The sequence below is a fragment of the Trachurus japonicus genome, chromosome 19, assembly GCF_045865225.1.
Source record: "Trachurus japonicus isolate A0001 chromosome 19, Traja_1.0".
Taxonomy (NCBI): domain Eukaryota; kingdom Metazoa; phylum Chordata; class Actinopteri; order Carangiformes; family Carangidae; genus Trachurus; species Trachurus japonicus.
Genome location: NC_140925.1, coordinates 9,994,374 through 10,008,436, shown reverse-complemented (window position 1 = coordinate 10,008,436; position 14,063 = coordinate 9,994,374). Strand labels below are relative to the sequence as shown.

At 43.7% G+C, this 14,063-nt stretch overlaps 1 protein-coding gene across 1 annotated transcript; it reads left to right on the top strand.

The window, feature by feature from the left end:
- Nucleotides 1–1,144: 1,144 nt before the first annotated feature.
- Nucleotides 1,145–13,440, top strand: LOC146967413 (scavenger receptor cysteine-rich type 1 protein M130-like). The gene is made up of 10 exons (XM_085762203.1): nt 1,145–1,190; nt 4,149–4,181; nt 5,721–5,849; nt 6,593–6,907; nt 7,417–7,698; nt 8,912–9,226; nt 9,316–9,597; nt 12,253–12,582; nt 13,050–13,132; nt 13,238–13,440. Exons 1-10 carry the CDS (start codon nt 1,145–1,147, stop codon nt 13,370–13,372), a joined length of 1,950 nt encoding a protein of 649 aa, XP_085618329.1. The 3' UTR covers nt 13,373–13,440.
- The last annotated feature ends 623 nt before the right edge of the window (nt 13,441–14,063 follow it).

Here is a 14,063-nt window from a genome sequence, read left to right as displayed (position 1 = left end):
TGCGCATGTTTTCATCCATAAAATGACCAAAAATGAACACTATAAGCGGATTTCTTGATAACGAATTATTTAAACAGCATTTGTATAGAAATGATTCCCCCCAAGCCTTTTGATCCATACGCGGTTTCCACTGTATTTTGATTGGTTAAAACAGCCTTCCACACGTGCATTGCGTCACTTGGTAGCGGATTTCACGGTTGCGTGTGTACGGAGTGTTTTTATTACACCACTGGTGTGGACGCGGAGCAAAACTCCGGTTTCAAAAATACCCAGGCTCGTGTGGACTAGGCCTTAGTGTCTGGGCATCGTAACAACACACACCTGCTGTTCTCTGTGTTGGAGCAATGCAGCAGCAGCAGGTTGTGGTTCGGCTGTGGAAAAAATCACTCATGGCCACAGTAATGTTCAGAACAGCACCAGTATGCTAGCTTTGCCTGGTTTTTTGTGGGTTATGTCACTGAGAGTGTGTGTCTGCCACGTGTTTAAGTTGGTTTCTTTGTTTGGTGGATCGCTTGTCCATCCACAAGGCCTCATCCCTGATTAGCCCCTGTGTGCCTTGTGTATGAAAAAGTAATTCCCAGGGTGACATTGAACAACATTAGTTCCACATCATGTGACCCTAGTGTTTGTCTTTGTTATTTGTTTATTTCAGTGACAATTGTGTGTTTTTCTTTCTTCAACATAAGGGTACCAACATTTTTGTCAGTCACACTCTCTCCGACCACTTGCTGCCTGTTTGGTTTATTTGTTATGCTTGGTTTCGTCTCCACCACATCTCTCATACACACAACACTACATTCACTACTGACTCAATAGATCACAGATTCATTTACGGTGTTGTTTTAACCTTAGCTGTAAATGCATTTAAGTTAATTTACTTTAAAACTCATGTCGTCTCCCTCTTTGTCATGCTCATTGAGCCTGGGCTGTGAAAGGATGCAGCAGATTAAAATACTGTATACGTGAATTAAGTTGAGAAAGCAGCAGATGTGTTTCTATGATACCGTCACTCAGGAAATAACAAGTAATGTGATGTTTAATAAGATGTACTGACCTCATGGAGCTAATGACGAGATAAAACCTGAGGTTAATAGACGAGGAGAGGACGAGTCCGGCAGTCAGAGAGGAGAAGACGGACGTCTACATGGACATGGATCACCTGATGCTGCTGCTGCTGCTGAGCAGCTCAGGTAGGACTGAGGGACATGTGTGGATGTATTATTGTTACTCTATTATTTGCAAATGTGTATCTCAATCTGTGTGTGCGTAATCATTTTTGTAAATGTGTAAAAAAAAAAAAAAAAAATCCTTATTAATCTATATTCTACGACGGAGTATTAGGGCCACATTGACAAAAAAAAAACAGACTTTGAGAATAAAGTCATAAATTTACAAGAATAAAGTCGTACATTTCCTACGAGAAAAAAGTCATAATATTACGAGAATGAAGTCGTAAATTTACGACTTTATTCTCGAAGTTTGTGATTTTTTTATTTGTCAATGTGGCTCTAATACTCCGTCATAATATTCAAATTTGAAAGTTAAGACAAATCTGCAAATGCATGCAAAGATCTGTGAATGCATACACAGATCTGTAAGTATACATAAATCTGTAAAGGTGTAAACACACATCCACAAATACATAAATGGATCTGAAAGTGTCTGTCATCAGTTACAACTCAGGCGGGAGATCTTGATTGTTGCTGACTTTAACTTAGCTGTTAGAAATATTGTTGCAGAGCTTTGTTAGGGTCAGGGTAGGTGCCCCACTATGTAGGATTTGTGATATTGGTAATGTGGTTGAGAAGAGCAACTGTCTGCTACCCTGTTCCTAGGGAAGCACACACAGTGGTAGTCTACGTGAATTTGTTGCTGGTGCCGTTGCCGTTGCTGAACAAAGCTCCAGAGCTCACTGGACCTCTGGAGGGGGGCCTGGCCGGCCGTGCAGCCCAGCACAGGGCGCTTGTGTGTGGGTGAGAGGAGCAGGGAGACCGGGCTTGAGCTCGGTCTCTGGAGCTCAGAGGAGCTGCGGTGTACCAGGACCACGGTCCTGAACAGGAAAGTTAGAGTGACGTTGCAGTTGGTGCGACCCTGCTCAGGCTTCAGCAGCGGCACCACTTGCACTGCAAAAACTCAAAATCTTACCAAGAATATTTGTCTTATTCCTAGTCAAAACTAATCTCTTTCCACTTAAAATAAGACTCATCACATTAAAAAGTAGCTTGTTTTTAGACACTTTATTTATTTATTTTATTTTTTTACTTTTTTCAAGTATATTTTCACTTGAAATAAGTAGAAAAATCTGACAGTGGAGCAAGTTTTTCTTTCTTATTACAAGCACAAAAATCTTGCTTTGACTGGCAGATTTTTCTACTCATTTCAATTGAAAATTAGTTTGAAACAAGTGTCTAAAAACATGTTCATTTTCAGGTGATGAGTCTTATTTTAAGTGGAAAGAGATTAGTTTTGACTAAAATTGAGACATTTTGACAAGAAAGAAGACAAATACTCTTGGAAAGATTTTGAGGTTTTTGCAGTGTGGGTTTAGAAACAGTAATTTATGGTTGAAAAACTACATAGTGGGGCTTTAAAGGGGACATATCATGGAAATATCACTTTTTGAGGGCTCTTTAAAGGTGTACAGAAAAGAAAATTGAATTTGAGCCCACTCTGGATCATAAAATTAATGTAATAACTCATATTTCAGACGATGTAGGCCAAACTTTGTGCAAAATTCTATTTTTGAGTAAATCCAGGATGAAAGTGTGTATTTTTTTTTTCGCATTGGATAATGCAGGCGCACAGATTATACGTCAGCCTGCACGATTCATCAGCCACTGATATTGGATCCGTAATCCGTCATTCAAACGTCTGAGACACACACACACGGAGCTCGGTCTCGCCCCAAGCTTTGAATATCCCGCCCGCTCGATAACGACCAATCAAATTCGTTTTCCTTACTCGGGTAAACTCGTGTTGCAGCTCGTGACAACTCGGCGCGACAAACAGGACAATTTCTGTACACCTTTAACATATGTTTGGGTGTTTGGCTTGTCTTTCGGCCCCCGAAATGTGAGAGTTGACAACAAAATCTGTAATGTGCAGGCTCCCTAAGTTAAAATGTGGACCAGCAGAAGGGGTTGGGCGGGGCAAGCAGGAGCTCATTTGCATTTAAAGGGACAGGCACTGAAACCTCTGGGTATTTTGACCGAAGCATGTCACAGACATCATGTCTTTGAGACACCTGGGAACTATTTTAATTTGTGAAAAGGGGCAGAATATGTCTCCTTTAAGGTAAAAGCCCCAAAATATTTTTTTTGAAAAACATGTAAAAACACACCTGTTATTATTTATCATTAATTAATATTATTGTTGTTGTTGTAGGGCAGCCCCCTCCTTAAGAGCAGAGGAGGGGAACAGACAGACAAGAAAGAGACAGCACAGCATCATTACAGCTAAAACATGAACTTTTACTTACAGCAAACAATTGAGAGCAATTGCAGCCACAGCTTTCCCCAGCCCAGCAATTATATGGTTGCTACGCAGCAGCTTGAGCCTGTGAGCCTGAACTCAGGGCAAATGAAAGGTTACACACACATCCTTTTAACATATCACTGCACACATTTGTGGATCTGCCACAGCAAAATTCAGACAACCAATCAAGAGCTCCCGCCTGAGTTACACTTACAGATCTTTTTATTTACACCTTTACAGTTACAGATCTCTGCAGATTTGTCTTCACTTGAAAATCTGAACACAAATAGTTTTTCATATTTGGGTTGAGACGACCAGCTTCTCCTTTAGTGACACAGCGATGCCTCGTCACTACTGCAGTAACGTCTACAATGGGCTACAAGCTGGTTTTCATCCAAACCAGCTGGAGAAGTCAGAGGATAGATGGACTGATAAAAACAACTGAATAGAAACAGACAGAAACACTCCCATCACCCTGAGCATCATAGGAGATAAAGAGCAGATATATGGAGCTCAGTGTGGAGGATTGTGGGAGCTGATGCTGCTGTGATGGATGTGTTGGGGATTCATTTCATTGTTCCTGACCCGTATGATGGTGCGACTGTTTCTGCTTCTTAGTGACGTCGCTGTCTTCACAGATCTCACTGATGTTTCCTTTCTGGTTTTCTCCTCAGGACTCTGGGCTGAAGGAAGCCACAACTCCACAGGTAAACAGAGAGGATGAGGACACATGAAGGTGCTGGTGGATGGATGAGTGAGGTGTCTGTGTTGTCGTGCTCAAACTTGCAATAAGCAGACAAAGCGTGATAGCTGAGCTTTTGCACATGTAAACAATCCAGTGCTACATGCACGGCTACGTACAACTCACGTGCCAGCAGGGCTCCCGTGCATGCTCCTAACTACTGTGGCATGCTGGGTAATGGAGTTCTTATCTAACTATGCTCGTAACATCACAGTGTCTACTGTATGTCTCAACACTGAAATGAGCATGACTACATGATTTCACTGTCCCCACTGATCATCGGCTGATGGTCCTTCACCTTCCTGGTCATAGATCCTCTTGTTTACATTTGAAAAAATGTAAACAAATAAAAAAGTAGATCTATTTCAATAAGGATGGTTTAGAGTTCTCAACGGGCCTGAAAATTACAACCTGAACCGACCCAACCCGTGGGTTATTAATCCCGGACCCAACGGAGCCCGACACACCAGCATTAATTATCTGCCCAAACCCGGCCCGGCCAGAGAAAAAAAAAAAAAGCGGCATGCTTTCTTTGCAGCGGGAGGTGCCGCTGCCGGTGACGCAGCACTCGTCTTCTGCCTCACGTCATCTGGCCCCTCCGGTACCGGCCCACTAACGGGCGGGACTAACGTACTGCTGTAGGCTACACTTGCCTTTTGATCAGCAGGCAGCGGGCGCAATTGATTACATTTCCGCCATGGGAACGGTGCGCCTGTGGAGATGTATCGAGTGCGCGTGCCGTTGATGCACAGCTGCAGCTGTGGAATAGGCACATGCCTATCGTCTGCATTTTCCGGCAGTAATGTTTCAGTGGTTCTGCCCACAGCGGCACAAGATGCAGAGTGGGATATTTGTCTTTGACTCACACATGAACAAACAACAATTTACACCATAAATGTGTTTTATGAGGGGTAAAAAAGGAAGCCTGAGGTCCGACCCAACCCGAGCCACTTTTATATTTTTTCGACCCGAACCCAGTCGAGTTTGTCGGGCTGGCCCGGCCCGTTGAGAACTCTAGAAAACTAGATAGTTTACAAGGGTTACTGAAGGTCCTGCTATAGAGTGAACTTAAGAGTAGGAAGAGAAACAACCACTAATAAGCTCCATTTACTTTATTAACATCCCAACATCAACAGCTCGAAAGGTTTGCTCGATCAGCACATCAAGGCTCTAGTCTCTCTCATGTTTTTGTTTTTTTGTTTTTTACCAGTGTCATTCTTCATGACTACCACAAGATGGAGCAGATTCAAGTATTTTATTTAGAAGTTATTTAATTTGGATTTTCTTCATTTCTGTTTTAATCAAACTCACTTCTTTTACTCTTCACTCTCTTCTCTGTGTTCAGAGTCTGTCAGGTTGGTGGGAGGAGCCAGTCGCTGTGCAGGTGAACTGCAGCTGAAACAAGGAGAGTGGAGACCAGCGGGTGGCTACAACTGGAACCTGAAGGAAGCATCTGTAGTCTGTAGAGATCTGGACTGTGGCTCTGCTGTTTCAATAACAACAGGAGAGGAGTCCTCAAAGAGGTCTGTGTGGAAGATCAACACTAAATGTGTTGAGATTGGATTCAACCTGAAGGAGTGTTCATCACCATATTCATACTTATCTCCCTTCACCGTGGAGCTCACCTGTTCAGGTAAGTCCATCAGTGAGCAGTGTTGGGTATAGTTACTTTGGAAAGTAGTTAATTAGGTTACAACGTTACCATCAATTAAAAGTAATCAGTTACGTTACAGCGTTACCTATGAACAAAAGTAACGCGTTAGAGTACTCATGCGTTACCAAAAATTAAAAGCCTTTTGCAGCGCCTCGCACATGCTGCAACTTAACTGACAGACACACAGCCTCTTATAAATGCAGCGAGTCCTGACGAATAACATCATCCAAACAAATGAACTCTACAGGATAACAATAACAGGAAAGACAGTCAGAAATGGACAAAAGTTGTATTTACAAGATTAAAGTGACATGTTCTCTACACACAAAAAAATAACAGCCTTGTCCATGGTGCTGTGACACTCAACCCCTGAACCAGTTATACCACCACTGATGCACACATCATGCACACACAATGATGGGACTTACAAGTTTTCATTCACCACACACACACTCATTAATTCACAGCACAAACTCATATACTCATCACTACACCGTCGCCAGAAGACAGACAGTGATACATGTTGTTCAACCAAGCCTGGATAGATAGATGGAGAATGTCCTTTTATTATTATCTCATGTCAACTGGACTGTGAGTTTCTTTAATGGTTGTTGGGGACAGAGAAGGAACTCATTTCTGGACACATGCTGATGCCTTTAAAGTTGATATGACAGTAAATAAAGGTCGGGATCAAACTTTAAATGTTGTGTCTCTCTCTGCAGACTCTGTCAGGCTGGTGAATGGGACCAGTGTGTGTTCAGGCAGACTGGAGGTCAGGTCCAACCAGTCTAACCAGTGGTGGTCCTCAGTGTGTGAAGATGACTTTGACCAGCAGGATGCAGAGGTGGTCTGTAGGGAGCTTGGCTGTGGGGCTCCTTCAGTTCTCCAGGGGGCGCTCTATGGAGCAGAGGAGGCTCCAATGTGGACCAAAGAGTTCCAGTGTGGAGGCCATGAGTCAGCTCTCCTGGACTGTAGAAGCTCAGGCTCAACTAGAACCAGCTGCTCACCTGGCAAAGCTGTTGGACTCACCTGCTCAGGTACAAGTTTGGATTTGCTTCATTTCTGTTTTAATTGTGACAGTTGAGGTTCCTGTCACTATGCCTCCAATTGCTCATGCGCCCTGGCTACTTCGCCAAAGGGATGACCCTTTGGGTGACTGGCAAGCGCGCATGACTCTTACCCGGGAGGTGTGGGTTCAATCCCCGCCCGGGCCCTCTTCACCTTGCCACATTCTGGCGTTGTCGGCAGGATCCATGTAGCACTATGGGTGGGTCCATGGATTCCTAATGTGTGGCAGCCTGCGCAGAAGCACGAGGACATGCTTGTGAAAAGAGGGGGAGAGATGTGACAGTTGAGGTTCCTGTCACTATGCCTCCACTTGCTCATGCGCCCTGGCTACTTGGCCAAAGGGATGACTCTTTGGGTGACTGGCAAGCGCATGACTCTTACCCGGTAGGTGTGGGTTCAATCCCCGCCTGGGCCCTCTTCACCTTGCCACATAATCAAACTCACTTCTTTTACTCTTCACTCTCTTCTCTGTGTTCAGAGTCTGTCAGGTTGGTGGGAGGAGCCAGTCGCTGTGCAGGTGAACTGCAGGTGAAACAAGGAGAGTGGAGACCAGTGGACGTCATCAACTGGAACCTGAAGGAAGCATCTGTATTCTGTAGAGATCTGGACTGTGGCTCTGCTGTTTCAACAAGAGAAAGAGAGGAGTCCTCAGAGAGGTCTACGTGGTGGATCAACCCTAACTGTGTTCAGTCTGGATCTACCCTGAGGGACTGTTCATCATCACATTCCTCTTCCTCCACCATAGAGATCACCTGTTCAGGTAAGTCCATCAGTGACATCATCAGTGACAGTCAGGTTCAGTGTCTTCCTTCCTTTGTTTCAGTGTCAGAAATGTTCAGTAACATGTTCTTTTTGTATTTAAGTGAGTGAATGTCTGAAAACAAGACATTTAATATCTCAACATGTTACATCATCGTCTGTATTGGAGAACCCCCCACCCAATCATGGGCTCCTTGCAGGTACAGGTGAAGCTAACCCCTGAGCAGGGGAGGATCAGAATACATGTAAACTCCACTGAACTGAAGATGTGGAACAACATTATCATAAATGTGTCCATCCTTTTAAGTTTGATTGTGGACGGCAGGTGATGCAGTGATACTGTCACTAACTGCAGCGTCACTGGATTGAACAGACACATGAACTCACCACCAGAAACATCATATCACTTTCATATTGTGCTTTTCATGTCAGACAATAAATCATAATCATCAGTGAACCACGATGCTCTTTGGATCTTTTCTGGCTGTGTGTCTGACACGCTGTTCACTCCAAAGGATGAATGGGACATCGGAGCCAGGAGAAACCCATTCTGAGGATTATTTACCACAACAGCCAGATACGTTGGCTGCAGCTTCAACCAACCTGCTGTGGTTCACTGACAAACCCAGCAGCTGCCACAGTCCTCACTCACAGCTCCTTTAATAACAACTACACTGGAAGTTCAGACAGTTTGATGCCTCATGATTCCCCACAGAAAGGAGCTGTCATTTACTGATGCTTTATAGTCCATTAAGAACAATTTTGTCTTGTTATCTCTCCATTTGGGACAAAAGTTTTATTTGCAAGATTAAACTGACATGTAACACACACAAAATAACAGCCTTGTCCATGGTGCTGTGACACTCGACCCCTGAACCAGTTATACCACCACTGATGCACACATCATGCACACACAATGATGGGACTTACAAGTTTTCATTCACCACACACACTCAATTCACAGCACAAACTCATATACTCATCACTACACCGTCGCCAGAAGACAGACAGTGATACATGTCGTTCAACCAAGCCTGGATAGATGGAGAATGTCTTTTATTATTATCTCATGTCAACTGGACTGTGAGTTTCTTTAATGGTTGTTGGGGACAGAGAAGGAACTCATTTCTGGACACATGCTGATGACTTTAAAGTTGATATGACAGTAAATAAAGGTCGGGATCAAAGTTTAAATGTTGTGTCTCTCTCTGCAGACTCTGTCAGGCTGGTGAATGGGACCAATGTGTGTTCAGGCAGACTGGAGGTCAAGTCCAACCAGTCTAACCAGTGGTGGTCCTCAGTGTGTGAAGATAACTTTGACCAGCAGGATGCAGAGGTGGTCTGTAGGGAGCTAGGCTGTGGGGCTCCTTCAGTCCTCCAGGGGGCGCTCTATGGAGCAGACGAGGCTCCAATGTGGACCAAAGAGTTCCAGTGTGGAGGCAATGAGTCAGCTCTCCTGGACTGTAGAAGCTCAGGCTCAACTAGAACCAGCTGCTCACCTGGCAAAGCTGTTGGACTCACCTGCTCAGGTACAAGTGGAGCTACAGTTTGGATTTGCTTCATTTCTGTTTGAATCAAACTCACTTCTTTTACTCTTCACTCTCTTCTCTGTGTTCAGAGTCTGTCAGGTTGGTGGGAGGAGCCAGTCGCTGTGCAGGTGACCTGCAGGTGAAACAAGGAGAGTGGAGACCAGTGGGCGACTACAACTGGAACCTGAAGGCATCATCTGTAGCCTGTAGAGATCTGGACTGTGGCTCTGTTGTTTCAACAGGAAGAAGAAAGGAGTCCTCAGAGAGGTCTGTGTGGAGGATCAACCCTAACTGTGTTCAGTCTGGATCTACCCTGAGGGAGTGTTCATCATCACATTCCTCTTCCTCCACCATAGAGATCACCTGTTCAGGTAAGTCGATCAGTGACAGTCAGGTTTAGTGTCTTCCTTCCTTTGTTTCAGTGTCAGAAATGTTCAGTAACATGTTCTTCTTGTATTGAAGTGAGTGAAGGTCTGAAAACAAGACATTTACTATCTCAACATGTTACATCATCGTCTGTATTGGAGAACCCTCCACCCAATCATGGGCTCCTTGCAGGTACAGGTGAAGCTAACCCCTGAGCAGGGGAGGATCAGAATACATGTAAACTCCACTGAACTGAAGATGTGGAACAACATTATCATAAATGTGTCCATCCTTTAAGGCGAGACACCCCAGGTGAATAGGGTAAAAAATTTAACTAACAGCTATTGCCATGAAACTTTCTATGTTTATTACTTAGATTGAGACAATTATTTTTTGTATTACATGTTTTCTTAAATATTATGCTTACATATGGAAATTAGACATTATATAATTAAATATGCGTGAATTTGTGTACATTTCCAGACCCGAAATCTGAAGATTGGATAAAGCCACTTTCAAAATTCTTGTTTTATTTTGTTGACATATTAAAGTCAAAAGTTTTTTACAGAGGGGATTTTGGATATCTCTTTTTATCACTTTGTAAATGAGAAAATACTGTCACCAGCCCTAAAAAATCAAATTTCGCCCTGTTTTTAGGTATAAATTGTTGTATAAATGAGGCTGTGAATGATATATCAACAATCCCCTCTGTAAAAACCTTCAGAATATAGGCAGGAATACAACTGGAAGGTTTGGTGTCTGTAAGTGCTGCTGAACTGGAGATTTCGGGTCCAGAGTACAAGAAAAAGCTCATTTTGAGAAAACGGCCTTTAAAGATTCTATTGCAAAAATTCCACAAATTGGCTCTATGCACAGCTCTACTTCCTGAACTTAAGGCAGCTCCTTTGTTTCCTGTATTACATTATTGGACAAACTGATTAATCCAGGTGTGTCTGACCAATGTGACTACTCAAACACACCTGGATTAATCAGTTTGTCAGTAAATAAAAGAGCTGCCTTGAATTTAGAAAGCAGTGGAGCTGTGCATAGAGCCCATTGTTACTGGAAACAAGAGTGTCTGGCCACTGTGAATTTTAAGGTGTGTGGGCCAGTTGGTCAGAGAAAAAAATAAAAATAAACCATACCCAAAAAATAAAAATAAGAAACACTTTAGGTGTAGCCTAGTTGGGCTCATCTGTAATATGACAACCAATGTTTTCAGTTTCTCTCTGTCTGGCTAAAAATCATCTCTGGCCCATGTCAGTGTCACATCCGTTTCACCTCTGTCACTGAGAAGTAAACTACTGCACAACACGTGATTCTGAGGATCGATGTTCATTTTAAGCCCTGTACCAGCGCAGGGACGTATATTAAATCTCCGATCAGTTCATTCAGACGTCTGATGTGTAAAAAAAAAAAAAAAAAAAAAAAAGCCACCGCTGTGTATCGCGCTGGTCTCCGAAGGCAAACACTCGTTTTTTACGGGTGACAGCTTCCGCGATGACGCACTTTGTAAAGGGATCTTATGGCTCGGTGAGTTTCTGTGCTGTGTCTTTTGTTGTCTAGCAAGTGAGAGTTGCTGTTTTATTTTATGTGAGGATTTAAATCGATTTCCTTTCCCCGTTTTTAAAAGTCCCTCCGCTGTTCAGAGCGCATCACGTGATGCTTCTAAACGAATCACGCTGTCGGAAAACGACACCAGCCAATGAGACCCTCCCTCGTACTTTTACGATTCGTCGCTGGTACAAAGGAAATGACCATTTTTGGAACCGACACATTAGTGCAGGAGAGAGAGAGGGAGAGATAGAGAGAGATAGAGAGAGAGCTTCACAGCGATACCTGATATGACAAGAGTCTGAACAGACGCGGCTCGCTCCGCGATAGAACGCTCAGTTCTGGTGAATTTAGGAGAAATCTACAGGCGACACCAGTCAAAGTGAAGTAAAATAAACACCCATAATGTGTATTTTAGACTATTTTTTTGTATTAGTCTGAAAGAAGACATGTTATGGAAGCAAAATAGCCCAAAATCTCAAAATTGATAAGTGCATGAAAAAACGATGTTTTTGCCTGCCGTGTCTCGCCTTAAGTTTGATTGTGGACGGCAGGTGATGCAGTGATACTGTCACTGACTGCAGCGTCACTGGATTGAACAGACACATGAACTCACCACCAGAAACATCATATCACTTTCATATTGTGCTTTTCATGTCAGACAATAAATCATAATCATCAGTGAACCACGATGCTCTTTGGATCTTTTCTGGCTGTGTGTCTGACACGCTGTTCACTCCAAAGGATGAATGGGACATCGGAGCCAGGAGAAACCCATTCTGAGGATTATTCATCACAACAGCCAGATAGGTTGGCTGCAGCTTCAACCAACCTGCTGTGGTTCACTGACAAACCCAGCAGCTGCCCTTGCCTTGCCTTGCCTTGCCTCATTCACAGCTCCTTTAATAACAACTACACTGGAAGTTCAGACAGTTTGATGCCTCGTGATTCCCCACAGAAAGGAGCTGTCATTTACTGATGCTTTATAGATAAAATACAGAACAATTAAGATCAATTTTGTCTTGTTATCTTTCCAGTGAACATCTGGATCAGATCTTTTTAGAAACTGACTGTTAACATTCAGCCAATCATCTCTCTGTTTACAGACCTGCTGGTCCAGCCAATCATCTCTGTGTCCTCCATGGACGGGGTCTCCCAGGCCCAGCAGCAGGGTTATTCAGGCGTGTTGATGGGCTCCAACTTCACCATCAGCTGCTCCATCCAGCCACAGTACCCAGGAGGCTTCTTCCAGCTCACCTTCACCTCCTCCAACACAACGGACAACTACACCCAGCCAGCTGTCAATCACTCCGCCTCCTTCCTGTTTCCTGCTGCAGAGCCCGCCCACCAAGGAAACTACAGCTGTGTTTATGACCTCTACGTTTTTTCTCATAACTTCTCCTCTGAGAGCCGTCGACTGTCCCTCACTGTCTCAGGTGAGTTGAAGCACATTTCACCTGTCTGTGCTCAGGGGCCCATTGTCTCTTCATCCGTCCATGTTGCTGTAGTGAAAAGTCCACGACAGGAGAGGATCCAGTGAAGGTACATGAGCACCATGATGGTAAGAAACTGGGTTTTACATGATGAGTCAGACGTCAGCAGGATGATTCAGCTTCACCAGGATCATGTTTGGTAAACTGCCTGTAAAGATGGTGATTAACACTCACCTGAGACATTTCAACCAGACACAGGCTGGAAGGAGACAAGAAGCTTCAGTTCATCCTTTCAGACTAACTCTGTCCACCTGTTGTGTCTGTCCAACATCGTCAGTGCACAGAGACGATCAGACGACCTCATTCTCTAAGAACTGACTCAAACATGTTGAGGTTTGTTTAATGAAGCTGTTGTACTCGTGTCATGTGATCTAACGTGATGACTGAATGTGTCTCATCAGATCCAACAGATCCAACAGGTTATATCATCAGACTGGTCGTCCTGCCACTCAGTCTGCTGCTGATGATCACTGTCATTTGTCTCAGCCTTAAGGTACCAGACTCACCTTTGTTGACCTGAGCTCTGTCTGACATGAAGCTCTCAGCTCCTGTATGTTGAACTGAAGTCTCCTGTCTGTGTGCTGCCACATCTCTCCAGGCCACCAGGGGGCAGAGTCCAGTCCAGCAGGAGGCCATAGAGCTGCAGTCTTTGAACCTGGGTGTTTCCACAGCTGACGGAGGGCCAGCTGAAGAAGAAGGAGTCCAGGCTGCTGCAGAGGACGAACTTGTCTAACATCCAGACTCGTCAGCTGCCACACACCTGTCCATCAGCTCAGTCAACGATCCAGCATCGTCCCTCAGATGTTCCCTTTAGAGTTTCACTGAGATCCTGCAGGAGGAAATCATCTGTGGTTTCATCTCTCCTCTCAGTCTCATGTGATCAACAGGTTTTTGCAGCACAGTATCTCTCTGAGAAACAATACTGATTTATTGGTTTAGAGACTGAAAGTACAGTGATGATGCTTTCAAAGGCAAAGTTATGAATCATTTTTTCCTCATCAATTAATCTCAGCCAAAGTTGAGTGAAGAGCAAAAACCTGGATTCTGGATCATCATCTTCAGGACTGTTGGGACTTTGTGAATCTGAAGCAGAGCAGGAAATCTGTGTGAACCGTCTGTCACACACAAGTCACCTGATGATTCCTGACTATAACCATGTTTCCATCCACACGTTTTTATTCGTATTAGGCAATATTGGATTATAAATGCCTTATGGGAACGGTTAAATTCGATAATTAAATGTCATGAATATCGATAAAAATTTAAAACAGTCGATATCATTTCAATTTTCCCTTTTTATAGACACATTTTATAGTCTTCTATTCTCTTCTAAAGTCTTCTTCATGGTTTTTACGTCATATGTGTATTGTAGTGTGTGTGAATTTATTCATCAGTTCTCAACAGTTCAACAGTTTCTTCATGAA

Coding starts and splice junctions, on each gene's coding strand:
- LOC146967413 (XM_085762203.1), top strand. CDS start 1,145: ATGGACATGGATCACCTGATGCTGCTGCTGCTGCTGAGCAGCTCAG. Junction 5,850..6,592: donor CGTGGAGCTCACCTGTTCAG/GTAAGTCCATCA, acceptor CTCTCTCTGCAG/ACTCTGTCAGGCTGGTGAAT. Junction 6,908..7,416: donor TGTTGGACTCACCTGCTCAG/GTACAAGTTTGG, acceptor CTCTGTGTTCAG/AGTCTGTCAGGTTGGTGGGA.